Source organism: Vitis riparia, chromosome 14 (genome assembly GCF_004353265.1).
Source record: "Vitis riparia cultivar Riparia Gloire de Montpellier isolate 1030 chromosome 14, EGFV_Vit.rip_1.0, whole genome shotgun sequence".
Classification (NCBI taxonomy): Eukaryota; Viridiplantae; Streptophyta; class Magnoliopsida; order Vitales; family Vitaceae; genus Vitis; species Vitis riparia.
This window is the reverse complement of record NC_048444.1, coordinates 23,070,103-23,090,305: the sequence shown is the minus strand read 5'-3', so window position 1 is coordinate 23,090,305 and position 20,203 is coordinate 23,070,103. Positions and strand designations below refer to the sequence as shown.

Here is a 20,203-nt window from a genome sequence, read left to right as displayed (position 1 = left end):
ATGTGACATAATGAATATCAAACTTTGTCAACAATACCAGCCATCTCATGAGCCTACAGGTCAGAACAGGCATGTCAAATAGATACCTCAACGGGTCCAATAGTGAGATTAAGAGCATAGAATACTCTGTCATGTAATGTCTAAGTCTCATAGTGGCCCAAACCAATGCCAAGCAAAGGCGCTCAATCATAATGTACGTGCACTCATACTCAAGCATCCTCTTACTCAAATAATAGATGGCACGCTCCTTCCCCAAATCATCAAGCTGAGCTAACATGCATCCTAAGGCCATGTCTGAAACTGATAAGTATAGAAGCAAAGGACGCCCCGGTGTGGGAGGCACTAAAATCGGAGGAGAAAGGAGACACTCCTTAATCCTCTCAAAAGCGCGTTGACAATCATCATTCCAAACTGTAGGTTGATTCTTCCTCAGAAGGAGGAAGATAGGCTCACAAATGTCTATCAGTCTAGCAATGAAACGACTGATGTACTGCAATCTACCTAGGAATCCCCTGTCTCTTCTCAGTCCTCGGGGCAGGCATGTCAAGTATGGCTCTGATTTTCTCTGGATCAACCTCTATACCTCTCTCACTAACAATGTGTCCCAGCAATTTTCCAGAAGTCACCCCAAAGGTGCACTTCTTGGGATTCAATCTCAGCCTGAACTGTCTGATCCTCTCAAAAAACCTTTGTAAGGTTGCTAAGTGATCTGTCCTGTCTCGGGACTTCACTATCATGTCATCCACATATACCTCGACATCTGTGTGCATCATATCATGGAACAGAGTAGTAGCAGCTCTCTGATAAGTGGCTCCTGCATTCTTCAACCCAAATGGCATAACCCGGTAGCAGTAAGTACCCCCACTCAGTAATGAAAGAAGTCTTTTCCATATCCTCTAGAGCCATCAGAATCTGATTATACCCAGAAAAGCCATCCATGAAGGACAACATCGGATGCCTTGCAGTGCTATCAACCAGCATATCATGTGTGGGAGGGAAAATCATCCTTAGGGCTGGCCTTATTAGAATCTCGAAAGTCAACACAAACCCTAACCTTGCCGTCCTTTTTGGGAACAGGGACGACATTAGCCAGCCACTCAGGATACTCAACCACTGACAGAAACTAACACTGAGTTGCTTCCGAATTTCTTCCTTAACCTGCAAACTCCATCGAGGGTGTAGTCTTCTCAATTTCTGCTTAACGGGCCTAGCATGTGGTAAAATGGGCAGGTGATGCTGCACTATGGAGGGTAAGGCCCGACATGTCCTCATATGACCATGCAAATACATCCAAGTATGACCTGAGCAGGTCAATCAACCTACTCCTCTCATCAGGAGATAGAGAAGAGCCAATCCTGATCTCCCTGAGCTGATCTGGTGCCCCAAAATCTATCAACTCTGTGCTACCAGCAATGGGTGTGACTTTCTCGTCCTCTGTGTTAGAATAACTTGACTGACCACCCAGTGGGTCATCCGTATCTCTCATATCATCAACATCATATATATGTGTCGTGGGTTCTGGTGGTGCAATCAAAGGAAGATGCTGTGACACAGTCAAGTACTCGAAAATACTCATATCATTATTACCATTAGAAAATCATCAAAGCGGGTGACAAACCCGGACATAGTGTCAGAAGAAAAAGGTGGGTCCATAGAGTCGAACGCTCCCTCAACAGAAGTAAAATCGGAAGTAACGACATCAAAGACTGACTCATCATCAAGTACGAAAACTCTAGATATGTCAAAGCAGAATGGGGCCCCGTGGGGCTGCATCAAGGATACGACCAATGCCTATAAAATCCATATCATCAGTGGTAGGCATCAAGAATAAAGTCATCCCCATCAATCTCGAGTACAGAAACTCTGAACATATTGAAAGCAGTATAGGGCCCGCGTGGGGCTGCATCGAAGATACGGCCTATGCTGATCATGTCCATTTCGTCAGTGCCATCTCCCAAATCCATAGGTAGGTCATAGTCAGGGACCTCCTCGGGGAAACACATAGAGAACACACTAGCTCGGTCCGGTGATGGGGACGCGACTATCATGGCACCAGGTGCCTCAGTAGTCCCGGTGTCCAAATGAATCTGACCCAGGGCCTACTGGATGTCCTGAATCTTAACTGTCTCTGGAATGTGAACAGTCCCCTCTATGCGAAGTGTATGCTCTGAACCCCTAATGAAGTAGTCGGCCAACTGGAAGGTGTATGGGCGAAGGGGATAATCAAATGGAATGCCAAACATGCGAGCCCTCACCCTATCCCTGCGCAGCTGTGACATATAACGTGCATCAGCCTCTATGGGGATGTAACCTAATCCGTAGGGCGTGTCGTGATCAACTGTGAAAGTAAACTCGTGGGGCCCCTACTAGCGGTGACCCAATCCCATACTAGGCAAATAAGACATGCCTCTCATCATGCTGAGCACCAAAGTGCTGCTGTGCTGGTCGAACGACATAGGTACCATATCTCTGCTGCCATCCTCTAAGCTGACAACTTGAACCTCATCGAACGTAAACCCGGTCAAATGTAAGTCATCCTCATTGTGACTGATATGTAACACTGGCTCAAACAAAGTGAGAATATCTCTATCAGACTGTATCGTGATAATGCGCCCCTCGTGTATGAACTTCACCTTCTGATGAAGGGAAGATGGTCTAGCACCAGCCTCATGAATCCATGGGCGACCAAGAAGCAAGTTAAAGGATGACTGAATCCTTAAAACCTGAAATACTATGGAGTAACTAACTGGCCCGATCATGACATGTGTACTGAGTGTACCCATAACTGTCCTCTGAGTCCCATCATAAGCTCGAACAGTTTGTGTAGAACCCAAAATCGGCTGGCGAAACCCAAGTGCAATAGCAGTAACCAATGGACAGACGTTCAGGGCAGAACCATTGTCCAGCAGAATAGACGGCACCCGACGGCCTGAATAAACAACATAAATGAATAAGGGTCGAACATGATTTGATCCCTCTAGTGGCAAGTCATCATCAGAAAACACTATGCATGTAGCTCTATCAGCTGTCAACATGTGAATAAGCCCCTCTGGGGTAGTAGCAGTGTCAACCCTAATCTGGTCAAGGGCTCTGACCAATGCATCTTTGTGTGTACTAGATGAGGCCAAAAGGCTCCAAATAGATATGCGAGGTTGAGTAGTACGCAGCTGGCGTAATATCTCATCATCTTCCCTCTGAACCTCCTCTCTGGCAGCTATACTAGCAAATGGCCTGTCAACGGGTGGAGGTTGTGCTACCCTTCCACTCCGTGTAACTATCTGAACATCTCTATGAGGGGGCCTATATTCCTCTGGGAACAGAATGAAGGGTGTCATAGGTGGCACATGTTGTAAGTATACCGGTGATACTAGAGGCGGCCCATAAATCTCGTCCGGGGTCAAACTGAATGGCCTAGGGATCTGCTGTCTAGGTATATATCCAACAAAATCTGACTTCTCATATAGACTGATCGGCTGAGGAGCCTTTCCATCCCAACCCATCATAAATATCTCATCCCCTGCAAACTCAATCAAATGTACCCCTTCCGGGGGTGGAGGTATTGCTCTAGTGTCATGAGTAGGTAACGGGTCTATGGCCACACCCGGGCGCCCCAAATCAACCAAGCCCTGATCTATCAAATCCTGAATGGCATGTCTCAGTGCTGAACAACTGTCTGTATCATGGCCTGCTCTTTGATGGTAGGCATAGTGAAGATCTGTCCTGAATCCTGGGGGGTAGGCTGTAGTGGTGGTCTAAGCGGTAGTGGGGCAATCAGTCCCCCCCTCAACCAATCTCTGAAAAGCTCGGCTCAGTGGCATCCCAAGCTGTGTGAACTGTCTAACTGGCCTCGGTGGAGGCAGTGCTCTATACTGATGATGGAACTGCATAGGCGGCCTCTGGGTGCCTGTGTACCATATACCGGCTGTGGTGGCGGATGTAGATAAGTAGGTCCTACTGGCCTAATGGGAGCAATTGGTCTGTACTGATCATGCTGTATCATCTGATAAGGAGTGCCTAAAAACTAACTCTGAAACGGAGGACAACGTGAAAACCAGTGTCTTGTCATGCCAATAGTACCAACATCTGAGGGGAAGAATCTGCCCATAAACCTCTAGATTTACCCTCCTCAATACCATAGAGGTCCTGCACTAACGAGCCAAAGTCTGTTTGAGGGAAGCCTATGAGATGCCTAGCAAAGCGGGGCTGAAGGCTATGCATAATCGTACTGATCTAATCGCGCTCTGAAGGTCTATCAATAATCTGTGCTATTTTCTCCCTCCAACAGGAAATGAATGAAGTGACTGACTCATCCGGCCCCTGTTTGAGGGCCTCTAACTCCCTCCGGGATACATCCACTATAGTATTGAAAGAATACTGTCTAATAAACTCTTGTCCCAAATTAGCCCATGTCCTACGTGTCGAAGGGTCCAATGAGGCAAACCAATGCTGAGCAGCACCACTCAATGATAGAGGGAATAACATAATCATTTGTGCCTCATCCAGTCTATGCCCGCACATAACAGTGTTGTATAACTGCAAGTGAATACGGGGGCACCCTATCCCCGTGTATCTCTCAATGTCCGGCATGCGGAACTCAACAGGCAAAGCTGCTACTGGCAGATCATCATATCCATCCCACCTCATCATCCATCAGAAACATGTAGTGATCTCATCCTCTGCTCAATCCTGTCAATTCGAGCCTGGGTATCATCAACAATCTGTGCCGGTGCCACAACAGAATGCTGCGTAGTCTCAGTCTGACCATGCAACACAAATGCTCCAGCCTGGGGAACTAACTGAACCGGTGGTGGTGGTGGTGGTGGAACTATGTAGTCCTGCTGTATAGTAGGTCCGGATGGCCCAGATGGTGGTGATGGTGGTGGTGGTGTGGTAGAGTCATGCAGGGTGCTCCCTGGAATTGGCAATGGCTGGGCCTGGTGCCCATCAATCCTCTGACCCAGTCCTAAGATAGCGTCCCTAAGTGACGCCATGGTATTGGTAATCTCAGCTAATTGGTCAACGGTAGCGTACTGAGGGTCCATATCTCTATGATCTGGTATCTGCTCTAACTGGCTGGGTGAATCTGATCCTCTAACCAGTCTATCTCCAATCCGGATCCAAGCTTGGGAACCCAGGTCGATCTCAATCAATAATCCTACAAAAGGAAAGGGGTACGTCAGTCCCCGTGACTATCAATCCTGAAATCAAACTAGGAACGTATAACTAAAATCTTCCGAGAGAATGAACTGACATGTGATGTCAATAGCTAAACTGATATACGGTTCCATAGGCAGGAACGGGATTCTGACATGGTGATACCTCAGGGGTAATGTGACTCAAAAGTCAAAAAAAGAGAAAAGGCAAGTCCTAAAAGACTAAATGACTGTACCCACAGGGATACGCAACCTAAGGTCCTAACTAACAATTAATCAATAATCAAAGTGACATGCTGGCCACGCATGTATCCATGAAATCCAGCTTAGGGCTATACAGGTCTTCATTGCTCAGATATCCATCTTTTCCATAGTGCTCCCAAACATCGATATAGCCCTTATGCTAGACCCTATTCCAAACCCCTAGCTTGGTCGAAGGCGAACAAATTGGGAATGACTCCCAAGAAACACAAGCAATCCATGAGGAATAGTTGACCAAGACTAGTGATTCGGAAGTAAGGGGATACACACGTGCCCCACAAACACAAGCAGCAAGCAGTCATGCAAGGGAAGGAGCAATCATACAGCAAATAGTCATGCACAAAGAGATAGCCTACCATAATCTAATCATCTAAGTCTAATCTCAAATGTCATAGCTAGATACCAATCAATAATGAGCAAGCATGCTAGAATCCAACAGGTGAACACACAAGCAACAACACATCACAGGTGCAAGCCAAATACCAACCAAGTACATGATCATCAGTCATCTATGTAGCCTAAGAGTCTACTGATCAATGAACCATGTGCTCTAATATACCCAACTCAAGCTCAAGCTTGATCTTCTTATGAAACCAGAGATTCTGGGTTCGATCCCCAGCAGAGTCGCCAATTTGTGGACCCTCACCCAATCCATCGGACCGGTGCGACTCACTATTAAAAGAAAAGAAGGAATGAAAAAGTTGAGTTCTCCAGTTTTGAAAAACCCGTCCTCGGTGAGGAACGGTGTTGTATGGAGTCGCCACTTACTTTTTATTTTTATTTTTAAAATGGGGAAAATTAAGTAAGAACCAAAACCCCTAATGACCCCAGTATGGAAAAAAAGCGGTCTGCGCAAACTAGATTCTGGGTCCGGGGATCAGGTTACCCATTGGGAAGGTACCTCATGCGAGGTAGCACCCCTCTAGGCCCGGAACTCGATATCTACTAATGAATTGGGTATGTGGGAGCATATGGGTCAAAGATGAAACCCTAGGCTAAATAGATGTCATGAATCACACAATCCTAATTGGTATTTGGCATCCATATGAATTCAACCAACCAAAACAATGGGTGCGTACCTGTGGTCCCCAGCCATGCGCTGCATAAAAGGTCAGGCAAACACAGATAAACATGTAACAAACATTCAGGATTAAGCCCCATGCATGCATATGATTCAACAATCAAAACCAACGATGCATACCTGTGGTCCCTAGCCATGTGCTACAGCAAAGGGTGAGTCTGCCACGCAACATGTATTCTGAATCAAGCATCAAATTTTGTGCCAAAAAGGAAGAAAGCTAGTTGAGATCAGGTAATGGACTCCCCAAATGTCATACAAATCAAACTAGACTTACCCTGACCACACCACCCATAACTTCAAAATTGCCCATAATAACTGAAATCAGGCACTGACTTAAACCTTCAAGATGGCTCACAAGTGCCCTATAGCAAATGGGTTTCAACCCCAATGGATAAGGGCTCGAAAAAAATGCCGAAATCGAGGGCTACCTAAAGTCCTCCAACTAAACAGGTTGAACTAGTTCTCAACTGGTACAACCTATTGAGAAGAATTCCCAAATTTTTCTAGAAAACTCCTAAATGAGTGAGGATTCAAACAAAAGAAACGTTTCTCAATTCCGAGCCCGGATGAGTGAGAACCGGACCAAGAAAGGCAGGTGTTCCTCATGGCTGACAGAGGCAGCCAGTTATGGTGCTGAACCGGTTGAACAGGTTCCCAACTGGTTCAGCTGGTTGATAAAAAATTCCAAATTTGGTCAAAAAGTTCCTAAGTGATTAAGGAAACAAACAAAAGAAATGGTTCTCAATTCCGAGATCGGATGAGTGAGAACCAACCAAGAAAGGCAGGTGTTCCCCATGGTTGACAGAGGCAGCTAGTTATGGTGCTAAACTGGTTGAACAGGTTCCCAACCAGTTCAGCTGGTTGATAAAAAATTCCAAATTCAGTCATAAAGTTCCTAAGTGATTAAGGAAGCAAACAAAAGAAATGGTTCTCAATTCCGAGCCTGGATGAGTGAGAACCAGACCAAGAAAGGCAGGTGTTCCCCATGGCTGACAGAGGCAGCCAATTATGGTGCTGAACCGGTTGAACAGGTTTCCAACCGGTTCATCCGGTTGATAAAAAATCCCAAATTCAGTCAGAAAGTTTCTAAGTGATTAAGGAAGCAAAAAAAAGAAACGGTTCTCAATTCCAAGCCCGGATGAGTGAGAACCAGACCAAGAAAAGCAGGTGTTCCCCATGGCTGACAGAGGCAGCCAGTTATGGTGCTGAACCGGTTGAACCGGTTCCCAACCAGTTCAACCGGTTGATAAAAAATTCCAAATTTGGTCAGAAAGTTTCTAAGTGATTAAGGAATCAAAAAAAGAAACGGTTCTCAATTCCGAGCTCGGATGAGTGAGAACCAGACCAAGAAAGGCAGGTGTTCCCCATGGCTGACAGAGGCAGTCGGTTATGGTGCTGAACCAGTTGAACAGGTTTCCAACTGGTTCATCCGGTTGATAAAAAATCCCAAATTCGGTCAGAAAGTTTCTAAGTGATTAAGGAAGCAAAAAAAAGAAACGGTTCTCAATTCCAAGCCCAGATGAGTGAGAACCAGACCAAGAAAAGCAGGTGTTCCCCATGGCTGACAGAGGCAGCCAGTTATGGTGCTGAACCGGTTGAACCGATTCCCAACCAGTTCAACTGGTTGATAAAAAATTCCAAATTTGGTCAGAAAGTTCCTAAGTGATTAAGAAAGCAAAAAAAAGAAACGGTTCTCAATTCCGAGCCCGGATGAGTGAGAACCAGACCAAGAAATGCAAGTGTTCCCCATGGCTGACAGAGGCAGCCAGTTATGGTGCTGAACCGGTTGAACCGGTTCCCAACCAGTTCAGCCGGTTGATAAAAAATTCCAAATTTGGTCAGAAAGTTCCTAAGTGATTAAGGAAGCAAAAAAAAGAAACGGTTCTCAATTCTGAGCCCGGATGAGTGAGAACCATACCAAGAAAGGTAGGTGTTCCCCATGGCTGATAGAGGCAGCCAGTTATGGTGCTGAACCGGTTGAACCTGTTCCCAACTGGTTCATCCGGTTGATAAAAAATCCCAAATTTGGTCAGAAAGTTCCTAAGTGATTAAGGAAGCAAACAAAAGAAGTGGTTCTCAATTCCAAGCCCGGATGAGTGAGAACGAGACCAAGAAAGGTAGGTGTTCCCCATGGTTGACAGAGGCAGCCAGTTATGGTGCTGAACCGGTTCCCAACCGGTTCATTCGGTTGATAAAAAATCCCAAATTCGATCAAAAAGTTCCTAAACCATTCATAACCAATCAAAAACAATCATGTGTGGCCTTTATTATCCACACCCAAGCAAAACAGTCTTCATATCAAAGGGAAGAAAAGATGATGAGGAAGGAGAAAAACATAGGAAGACGAGGAAGATAAACTGTCAGCAAAGAAAATTGAGCATGCTTACCTCAGAATCTCCACCAAATATGATCCGTGTATGCCAATGATGACTCCCAAAACTAAGATGCTTTCATTCTCCTCTTCAAAGAAACCACAGTGCTGAAGCTTTCCCCCACGCTCTTAACTCAGAAGATGCTCCTAACCTTTTTGTTTCTCTCACCAGCAAAATTTCCCATCTCTCAGAAAATGCCAAAAGGTCTTTTGCTCTCCTCTCTTCCCACCTTTTATACTCATACCCCTCTTAGCATTTGAGCCTCCTGGGTTCCTTTCCCTTCAACACCGAAATCCCCTTCATCAGCATGGGAACCACACCCCTCATTACTTCTCTTAAACTTACAAGGCCAGCTCACTCCCTTCAGCTTTCAGCTTGCTTCACCACCAAGAATCCATATGGATTCGTGGTGGGCTGCAAGGAACCCAAACCAAGGCCCAAAATGGACCCACAACATCTCCCAAAACCAATCTAGAGCTTACGGGCCTGAGCCATGTAGGATTTGGGCCCCAAAATTACTAGAATTAGTGTTTTACCTCAGCTGACTCAATGAACCGGCTGAAACGGACGAACCGGATGCCCACCGGTCGAACTGATGGAAAACAATTTTGAAAATTTAACAGAATGTTCCTAGAAAAGTAAGGAATCCATGAAAAAAATGGTGCATGATTCTGAGTTCGGAAGAGGGAGATATGATCAAAACAATTACCAAAAATCAGTGTTCTACACCGGCTGAACCGGCTGCCAACCAGCCAACCGGCTACAAAAAATTTTGAAAATTTTACAGAATGTTCCTGGAAGAATAAGGAATCCATAAAAAGAAACGGTTCTTGATTCCGAGTTTGGATGAGGGAGATACGATCAAAACAAGCCCGAGTGCTCCGAACCTCATCATGCCCTTATAAACTCTAACTAAGCTAAAACATCGGGATGACCCCACTTCCTTCCTATAGCGTGATGTTAATGACTAGGAAAATGGCCATGGTGACCCTCCAAAATGAACCACATATGCACCACAATGGACCACAGACAAACCCACACGAGGCTCAGACACCGACTAAGCCCAAAAGGGGCCCTAGTGGTGCCATATGCGAACGATGGGTGGATGTGACACCCGAAGGATAAATGCCAGTGTCGAGGGACAAAATTGAGGGTCTACACCCCGGTACTTGCCCAGATTCAACCCTATTTTGGTACTCACCCGGATTCTACTTTTCACTGGTACTCGCCCGGATTCCACCCTTCTACGGTACTCACCCGGATTCTACCATTCTCCCGTACTTGCCTACATTCTACCTTTCTGGGTACTCGCCCGGACCCTTTTCCTTTACTTGCCACGATTCTACACTTCTCTTATACTCGCCTGGATTATACCTTTCCCGGTACTCTCCCGGACATTTTTTCTGTACTCGCACAGTTTCTACCCTTCTCAGGTACTACCCTGGATTCTACATTTTCTAGGTACTCGCTCGGACCCTTTTTTGGTACTCGCCCTGATTCTACAATTCTCCAGTACTCACCTAGATTCTACCATTCTTAGGTACTCGCTCGGATTCTACCGTTCTCCGACACTCGCCCAAATTCTACCATTCTCCGATACTCACCTGGATTTTACCTTTCCCGGTACACGCTCGGGCACTTCTTTGGTACTCGCCCGGATTTTACCTTTCTCTAGTACTCGTCCGGATTCTACCCTTCTCTAGTATTCACCTGGATTCTACTTTTCCCGGTACTATCCCGGACCCGTCTCCTTTACTCGCCCCGATTCTACCCTTCTCCGATACTCGTTCGAATTCTGCTATTCTCTGGTACTTGCCCGGATTCTACCCTTAGCCAGTACTCGCCCGGATTCTACCCTTCATCGGTACTAGCCTGGATTCTACCCTTCACCGGTACTCTCCCGAATTCTATCCTTCTCCTGTACTCGCTATGATTCTACCCTTCACCGGTACTCGCCTGGATTCTACCTTTCTCGGAAACTCGTCCAGATTCTACCCTTCTCCGGTAATCACCCCGATTCTATCCTACATGGGTACTCACCCCAATTCTACCCTTCTCCAGTACTTGCCCAGATTCTACCCTCTCCGGTACTCACCTGGATTCTACTTTTCTCGGTACTCGCCTGAATTCTACCATTCTCTAGAACTTAGCCGAATTCTACCCTTCTCCGGTACTCGCCTCGATTCTACCTTTCCCTGTATTCGCCCGAACCCTTTTTCAGTACTCGCCCGAATTCGACCATTATATCGTACTCGCCTGGATTATACCCTTCTCCGGTACTCGCCTGGATTCTACCTCTCCCGGTACTCGCCCGGACCATTTTTCGGTACTCGCCCCGATTCTACCCTTCACCGGTACTGTCTCAGATTCTACTCTTCTGCGTACACACCCGGATTCTACCTTTCACCGTACTCTCCCAGATTCTACCTTTCTCGGGAACTCGCCCAGATTCAACCCTTTTCCGGTACTAACCCTATTCTACCCTACATGGGTACTCGCCCGGATTCTCCCCTTATCCAGAACTGGCCTGGATTCTACCCTTCCTCGGTACTCGCCCAGATTCTACACTTCTCCGATAGTCGGTTGGATTCTACCTTTCACTATATTCGCCCGAACCCTTTTCCGGTACTCGCCCGCATTCTACTTTTCTCCGGTAATCACCCCGATTCTATCCTACAACGGTACTCACCCCAATTCTATCCTTCTCTAGTACTCACCTAGATTCTACCCTCTCCGGTACTCACCTGGATTCTACTTTTCTCGATACTCGCCCGGATTCTACAATTCTCCGGAACTCAGCAGGATTCTACCCTTCTCCGGTACTCTCCTCGATTCTACCTTTCCCGGTACTCGCCCGGACCCTTTTTCATTACTCGCTTGGATTCTACCCTTCTCCGGTACTCGCCCGAATTCTACCCTTCTCCGATACTCGTTTGGATTCTATCTTTCCTGGTACTCGCCCGAACCCTTTTCCGGTACTCACCCCGACTCTACCCTTCACCAGTACTCGCCTGAATTCTACCTTTCTCTGGAATTCACCAGGATTGTACCATTCTCTAGTACTCACCCAAATTCTACCCTTCTCCAGTACTCGCCTGGATACTCATTTTTTCCATACTCGCCCAAACCCTTTTTAGGTACTCGCCCCGATTCTTCCCTTCACCGGTACTCGCCCAAATTCTACCTTTCTCGGGAACTCTCCCGGATTCTACCCTTCTCCAGTACTCACCCCGATTCTACCCTTCTCCGGAGCTCACCCGAATTCTACTCTTCTTCACTACTCGCCCGAATTCTACCATTCTCCGGTACTCTCCTGCATTCTACCTTTCCCGTTACTCACCCCGACCCTTTTTCGGTACTTGCCCAGATTCTACTCTTCTCTGGTACTCGCCCGGATTCTACCCTTCTTCGGTACTCGCCTGGATTCTACCTTCCCTGGTACTCGCCCAGACCCTTTTCCGATACTCGCCCGATTCTACCCTTCACCAGTACTCTCTCGAATTCTACCATTTTTTGATACTCGCCCGGATTTTACGCTTCTCCGGTACTCGCCTGGATTCTACCTTTCCCGGTACTCGCCCGAACCCCTTTTCAGTACTCGTCCAGATTTTACACTTCTTCGGTACTCATCCGGATTCTACTCTTCTCTCGCTCGGATTCTTCCCTTCTCCGGTACTCGCTTGGATTCTACCTTTCCCGGTACTCGCACAAACCATTTTTGATACTCGTCCGGATTCTACCCTTCTCCGGCACTTGCCCGGATTCTATCCTTCTCCCATACTTGCTTGGATTCTACCTTTCTGGGTACTCGCCCGGACCCTTTTCCTTTACTCGCTCGGATTCTACCCTTCGACGGTACTCATCCGGATTCTATCATTCTCCGGTACTCGCCTAGATTCTACCTTTCGCGGCACTCGCCCAGATTCTACCTTTCGTGGTACTCACCCGGATTCTACCCTTCTCCAGTACTTGCCTGGATTCTAACATTCCCGGTACTCGCCCAGACCCTTTTCAGTTGTCGCCCGGATTCCACCATTCCCCGGCACTCGCCTGGATTCTACCCCTCTCCGGTACTCGCCCGGATTCTACTTTTCTCCGGTACTTACCTAGATTCTAACTTTCCCAATACTTGATACGTTCCCAATTGGTGTCTCAGCTGACTCATGTCCTCTCAATGGTCCCTGATAGTGGTGCCATTTGATACGTGTCCAGTTGGTGTTCCTTGATTGTGGTCCTCAGAAGGGAGTAATCAACAAAATTTATAACTTATTACACCATGTACTAGGATAACCTTAGCTAGCATAGCATAGTGGCTCTAGGGTCGTTCACTGGGATGGGTTTTCACTCCACAATTGATATTACTTCAAATATGAATTGGTGCTTTTTCATTTCAAGGTTAGCTGTAAAAGAAAACATAAACTTTGGTTGAAAAAGGCTTGGTTTTAAGCTAACCAAAATAGTAACTGATTTTACTCACAAAGAAAAGTGTTTCTTAGAGTTTAGATCACTGGGCTCAGATTCCTTGTACCAAAAGGGAGTTCCGATCACTTGTTTCTATTCCTCGCATTGGAGAATTAACATATAGTTAATACTCTAACCGGTGTGGTACAGATGCTTCCCCTTAATGGGTTCAAACACTAAATTCTTCTCATTGATGCATCTTGCAATGGCTCATGCCTCTCACCTAGCATTTGCCATCCAAGGTGATCCTTAACCTTGGATTACTCGTCAAAAGCTCGCAAGAGATAACTAATGGATGTCTCGTTAGAGTCCAAAAGCTTACCAAGTGTTGGCTATTCTAGAAAATCCTACCTTCAAACCACCTTCCAAAGGCTCGCAAGAGATAAACTAGTGCATCTCAATGGACGGAGATCACTTGCCTTACCAAGTGTTGGCTCAAGTGATTTAAAGGCATTTTAAGTTAACTAAAAAGATAAAAACCATTAACGGATCACACTTTCTCTTCATTAAAAACTAAAACAACAAAACTTCTAATTTATGCATGAGAAAACTTACCCGGCTTTCTTCACTCCAAGAGACGAAGAGCCTAGTCTCTCATCCTTTGAGGAAAAATCCTCAGAGTTTGATTGGCTAGAAAGAAAACTAACGAGAAAACAAAAATATGAAGGAAAAACAGAGCAAGTGCTCTATAAAATATATTTCTTCCTTTCGCCGATTATATGATGATTCGTCTCTGAGAACAAGCTCACGAGAGTCAATTCTTTAACGAAAATTACAAACTATATATAAGGGGTTATTCACCCTTTGTTCTTACTTAAAGACTAAGGAATCTTATGATAGTTGGGTTACAAGGAGAGTTTGGGGATTTAGACATCAAAGATCTAAAGCAAAATATCTCAAAAAGTCAGTCGCAAATATCAAGAAGCTGCAGGAGAACACCGCAGCTGTGCGTGCAAGAGGGCTATGAAATTTCACAGCAAAAGGACAACATTTTAGCAGCAAAAAGGTGATTTCGCAGCCGTGCAAAATTTTCCTTCAGCTTGGAGTGATCGGCTTCCAATGGCTGTAACTCCTTTATTTCAACTCCGAATCGTGCACCGTTTGAAGCATTGGATTGTTGACTTCCCGAGCTTTAAAAAAAAATATAGCATGCATAAATTGAACTCTAGGAAGTACTCCAAAAGTGGCTGACATGACTGTCATCTAGGATGCTTCATGTTAGATTTCTCTTTGCTTCCCCTCCTTGCATTCAGGATTTGCTTATGGCAAAGGACTTCAAAGCTTCGGTTCCTCATGTTTCTGAGCTTTCCATTGCTTTGCCATGGATTCCAAAGAACTCTCCTCAATCTTGGATTGCTTTGGTGATCAAAAAGCTATCAAAACACCAAAACTTACACAAAGTGATTAGAAATGATTGCAAAGGTCCTTAATATGTTAATTGGGTTAAAAGGTGATAACTAATACTCAAAAGTGTTTAAAAGAGTTAATTACAAGCTATAAAATAACACTTTTTGAGTAGTAATCACTCCCCCCAACCAACATATTGCTAGTCCCTTAGCAATGAAGGAGAGAAAAATAAAAATAAAGAGTACTATAATTTACAACATCATGCTGATCAAAAAACAATTTCCAAGTGGCATGATGATCTAACTCTCACATGGAACATTAAAGAAATAAACTCAAACTTCAACAAGAGTTATCAAATAACTTGTCTAATCACAATTCATAAAGAGAAGGCATTATGCAAATTTAAGCTTTTAAAAGAGTTTCCACTCCTAAAGGGTCAAACCTTACTCTTCCACAAAAATCTAAGTGTTATTTATTAGCTTCCGAATATAGTATGTTGAACTAATCTCTCTCCCCCCCAACCTAGTTCTTTTTCAAAGCTTAGCAAACTGATCAACCTCCAATAGGCTAAGAACGTACCTCATTTATTTCACTTTTTTTCATTATACTCGCCCGGATTCTACCATTCTCCGATACTCGCCCGGATTCTACCATTCTCCGGTACTCGCCTAGATTCTACCTTTCCCGATACTCGCCCAGATTCTACCCTTCTCCCCTATTCGCCCAGATTCTACCCTTCTCCGGTACTCTACAAAATTATAGACCTCTCTGATACTCGCTTCGATCCTACCTTTCCCGGTACTCGCTCAGACCCTTTTCCGGTATTCGCTTGCATTCTACCCTTATATGGTACTTGCCCGGATTCTACCTTTCTCCGATACTCTTCTGGATTATACCCTTCTCTGGTACTCGCCTGGATTCTGCCCTTCTCCGATACTCGCCTAGATTCTATCTTTCTCATTACTCGCCCGGACCCTTTTTCGGTACTTGCCCCGATTCTACCCTTCACCGGTACTATCCCGAATTCTACCTTTCCCGGCACTCGCCTGGACCCTTTTTCGGTACTCACCCAGATTCTACCATTCACAGGTACTCGTCCAGATTCTACCCTTCTCCAGAACTCACCCGGAATCTACCCTTCTTCAATACTCGCCCGAATTCTACCATTCTCTAGTACTCGCCTGCATTCTACCTTTCCCGGTACTCACCCCGACCCTTTTTGGTCCTCGCCCAGACTCTACTCTTCTTTGGTACTCGCCAGGATTCTACCCTTCTTTGGTACTCGCCTGGATTCTACCATTCCTGGTACTCGCCCAGACCCTTTTCCGATACTCACCCAATTCTACCCTTCACCGGTACTTTCCCGGATTCTACCCTTCTCCGGAACTCGCCCGGATTCTACCCTTCTTCGGTACTTGCCTGGATTCTATCCTTCTCTGGTACTCGCCGGATTCTACACTTCTCCGATACTCGCCTGGATTCTAACTTTACCTGTACTCGTCCGAACCCTTGTCCGGTACTCGCCCGAATTCTACCCTTCTTCGATACTCGCCCGGATTCTACCATTCTCTGGTACTAGCCTGGATTCTACCATTCTCCGGTACTCGCCTGCATTCTACCATTCTCCGGTACTCGCTTGCATTCTACCTTTCTAGGTACTCACCCCGACCCTTTTCCGGTACTTGCCCACATTCTACCCTTCTCCGGTACTCGCTCGGATTCTACTATTCTCCGATACTAGCCCGGATTCTACCCTTCTCCGATACTTGCCTGGATTTTACCTTTCCCGGTACTCACCTGGACCCGTTTTTGATACTCACCCCGCTTCTAACCTTCACCGGTACTCTCCCTGATTATGCCCTTCTCCGAAACTCGCCCGAATTCTACCGTTCTCCAGAACTCGCCCGGATTCTACCCTTCTCCGATACTCGCTCGGATTCTACCATTCTCCGGTACTTCCCCAGACCCTCTTCCGCTACTCGCCCCGATTCTACCCTTCACCGATGATCTCTCGGATTCTAGCCGTCTCCGGTACTCTCCCGGATTCTCCTTTTCTCCGATAGTCGCCTGGATTCTCCCCTTCTCCGATAGTCGCCTGGATTCTACCCTTCTTCGGTAGTCGCCTGGATTCTACCTTTCCCGGTACTCGCCCGAATTCTACCCTTCACCGGTACTTGCCCAAATTCTACCCTTCTCCGGTACTCACCCTGATTCTACCATTCTCCAGAACTCGCCCGGATTCTACCCTTTTCCGGAACTTGCCCGGATTCTACCATTCTTCGGTACTCGCTTGGATTCTACCTTTCTCGGTACTTCCCAGGACCCTTTTTTGATACTCGCCCCAATTCTACCCTTCACTGGTGCTCTCTCGGATTCTCCCCTTCTCCGATAGTCGCCTGGATTCTACCCTTCTCCGGTAGTCGCCTGGATTCTACCTTTCCCGGTACTCGCCCGGATTCTACCCTTCTCCGGTACTCGCCCGGATTCTACTATTCTCCGGAACTCAGCTGGATTCTACCCTTTTTCGGTACTCACTTGGATTCTACCTTTCCCGGTACTCACCCAGATTCTACCATTTTTCGATGCTCGCCCGGATTTTACCCTTCTTCGGTACTTGCCTGGATTCTACCTTTCCCGGTACTCGCCCAGATTCTACCCTTTTTCGATGCTCGCCCGGATTTTACCCTTCTTTGGTACTTGCCTAGATTCTACCATTCCCGGTACTCGCCTGAACCCTTTTTCGGTACTCGTCCAAATTCTACACTTTTCTGGTACTCGTTCGGATTCTACTCTTCTCTCGCCCGGATTCTTCCCTTCTCCGGTACTCGCCTGGATTCTACCTTTCCCGGTACTCGCACGAACCATTTTTCGGTACTCGTCCAGATTCTAACATTCTCCGGTACTCATCCGGATTCTACCCTTCTCCGACACTTGCTCGGATTCTACCCTACTCCGGTACTCGCCCGGATTCTACCATTCTCCGGTAGTTCCCCGGACCCTCTTCCGCTACTCGCCCCAATTCTACCCTTCACCGGTGCTCTCTCGGATTCTAGCCGTCTCTGGTACTCACCCGGATTTTATCTTTCTCTAGTACTCGCCCGGATTCTCCCCTTCTCCGATAGTCACTTGGATTCTACCCTTCTTCGGTAGTCGCCTGGATTCTACCTTTCCCGGTACACTCCCGAACCCTTTTTCGGTACTCGTCCGGATTCTACCCTTCTCCGGTACTCGCTCGAATTCTGCCCTTCTCCGGTACTCGCCCGGATTCTACTTTTCTCGGGTACTCGCATAGATTCTACCTTTCCCGGTACTGGCCCGAACCCTTTTCTGGTACTCGCCCAGATTCTACCCTTCACCGGTACTCGCCCGAATTCTACCATTCTCCGATACTTGCCCGGATTGTACCCTTCTCCGGTAGTCGCCTGAATTCTACCCTTATCCGATCTTCACCTGGATTCTACCTTTCCCGGTACTCGCCCGAAACCTTTTCTCGTACTCGCCCAGATTCTACCCTTCTCTTCTACTCGCCCGGATTCTACCCTTCTCAGGTACTCGCCCGGATTCTACCCTTCTCCGGCACTCGCCCGGATTCTACTTTTCTCTTGTACTCGCCTGGATTTTATCTTTCCCGGTACTCGTCCAGATTCTACCCTTCTCCGATCTTCACCTGGCTCCTACCTTTCCCGCTACTCGCTTGGACCATTTTCTCGTACTCGCCCAGATTCTACCATTCTCTGGTACTCGCCCAAATTCAACCCTTCTCCGGTACTCGCCTGGATTCTACCTTTCCCGGTACTCGCCCTAATTTTACCATTCTTCTCTACTCACCCGGATTCTACCCTTCTTCTATACTCGCCCGGATTCTACTTTTCTCCGATACTTGCCTGGATTCTACCTTTCCCGGTACTCGCCCGGATTCTACCATTCTCTGGTACTTGCCTAGATTCTACTTTTTCGGGTACTCGCCCGAACCCTTTTTCGGTACTCGCCCTTATTCTACCCTTCTCCGGTACTCGATCGGATTCTACCATTCTCTGGTACTCGTTCGGATTGTATCGTTCTTCGGTACTCACCTGGATTTTACCTTTCTCGGTACTCACCCAGACTCTTTTTCTGTACTCGTCCAGATTCTACCCTTCTTCGGTATTCGTCCGGATTCTACCCTTCTCCGGTACTCGCCTGGATTCTACCTTTACCGGTACTCGCCCAAACCCTTTTCCTTTACTCGCCCTGATTCTACCCTTCTCCGGTACTAGTCCGGATTCTACCCTTCTCCAGTACTCGCCTGGATTCTACCTTTCCCGGAACTCGCCCGGATTCTACCCTTCTCCAGTACTCACCCGGATTCTACCATTTTTCAATAGTCGGCCAGTATCTACCCTTTTCCGGTACTTGCCTGGATTCTAACATCCCCGGTAGTCGCCCGAACACTTCTCGGTTCTCGCCCGGATTCCACCCTTCTCGATGCTCGCTTGGATTCTACCCTTCTTTTGTACTGGTCCAGATTCTCCTTTTCCCCGGTACTCGCCTGGATTCTATACTTCTCTGGTACTCATCTGGATTCTACCCTTCATAGGTACTCGCCTGGATTCTACTATTCTCTGGTATTCCCTTGGATTCTACTTTTCCCCAGTACTCACCCGGATTCCAACCTTTTACGGTACTCGCCCAAATTCTACCCTTCTCCGATACTCGCTCGGATGCTACCCTTCTACTGTACTCGCCCGGATGCTACCCTTCTACTGTACTCACCCGGATTCTACCATTCTCCAGTACTCGCCTGCATTCTACCTTTCCTGGAACTCGCTCGGACCTTTTTCCTTTACTCGCCCTGATCTACACTTCTTCGGCACTTGTCCAGATTCTACTCTTCTATGGTACTCGCCTGGATTCTACCTTTCTCAATACTTGCCCTGATTCTACCCTTCTCCGGTACTCCCCTGGATTCTACTTTTCTCCGCTACTTGCCCAGACTCTTTTCTACCACTCGCCCAGATTCTACCATTCACCGGTACTCGCCCGAATTGTACCATTCTCCGGTACTCGCCTCGATTCTACCCTTCTCTAGTGCTAGCCCGGATTCTACTATGCTCCGCTACTCGCCCGGAGTCTACCCTTCTCCGATACTCTCCCGGATTCAACCCTTCATCGGTACTCGCCCGAACCCTTTTCTGGTACTCACCCGGATTCTACCCTTCTACAGTACTCTCCCAAATTCTACCCTTCTGCTGTACTCGAACGAATTCTACCCTTCTTCGGTACTCGAACGGATTCTACCATTCTCCGGTACTCGCTTGGATTCTACCTTTCTCGGTTCTAGCCCGGATAGTTGTTTGGTACTCGTCGGGATTCTGTCCTTCTCCATTACTCGCTCGGATTCTACCCTTCTCCAATAGTGTCCTGGATTCTACCATTCTCGGTACTCGCTCGGATTCTACCCTTCTCCGGTACTCACCTGGATTCTATCTTTCCCGGTACTTGCCTGGATTCTACCGTTTTCCGGTACTCGAACGGATTCTACCCTTCTC

The 20,203-nt window shown here is 46.9% G+C and overlaps 1 protein-coding gene across 1 annotated transcript; it reads right to left on the bottom strand.

Moving 5' to 3' along the window:
* Window positions 1–2,099: 2,099 nt before the first annotated feature.
* Window positions 2,100–4,000, bottom strand: LOC117930555. Its single transcript, XM_034851197.1, has 3 exons — window positions 3,871–4,000; window positions 2,408–3,727; window positions 2,100–2,311 (listed from the first exon to the last, which is right to left on the bottom strand). Exons 1-3 carry the CDS (start codon window positions 3,998–4,000, stop codon window positions 2,100–2,102), a joined length of 1,662 nt encoding a protein of 553 aa, XP_034707088.1.
* Window positions 4,001–20,203: the final 16,203 nt, after the last annotated feature.

What these genes read in the sequence shown, in the direction of transcription:
- LOC117930555 (XM_034851197.1), bottom strand. Translation starts at nt 4,000, where the DNA reads ATGATACAGCATGATCAGTACAGACCAATTGCTCCCATTAGGCCAGTA. An exon ending in CCTATGCAGTTCCATCATCA is followed by an intron (nt 3,728 to 3,870) that starts GTATAGAGCACT and finishes CCTACCCCCCAG; the next exon opens with GATTCAGGACAGATCTTCAC. An exon ending in GGTGCTCAGCATGATGAGAG is followed by an intron (nt 2,312 to 2,407) that starts GCATGTCTTATT and finishes CCTACGGATTAG; the next exon opens with GTTACATCCCCATAGAGGCT.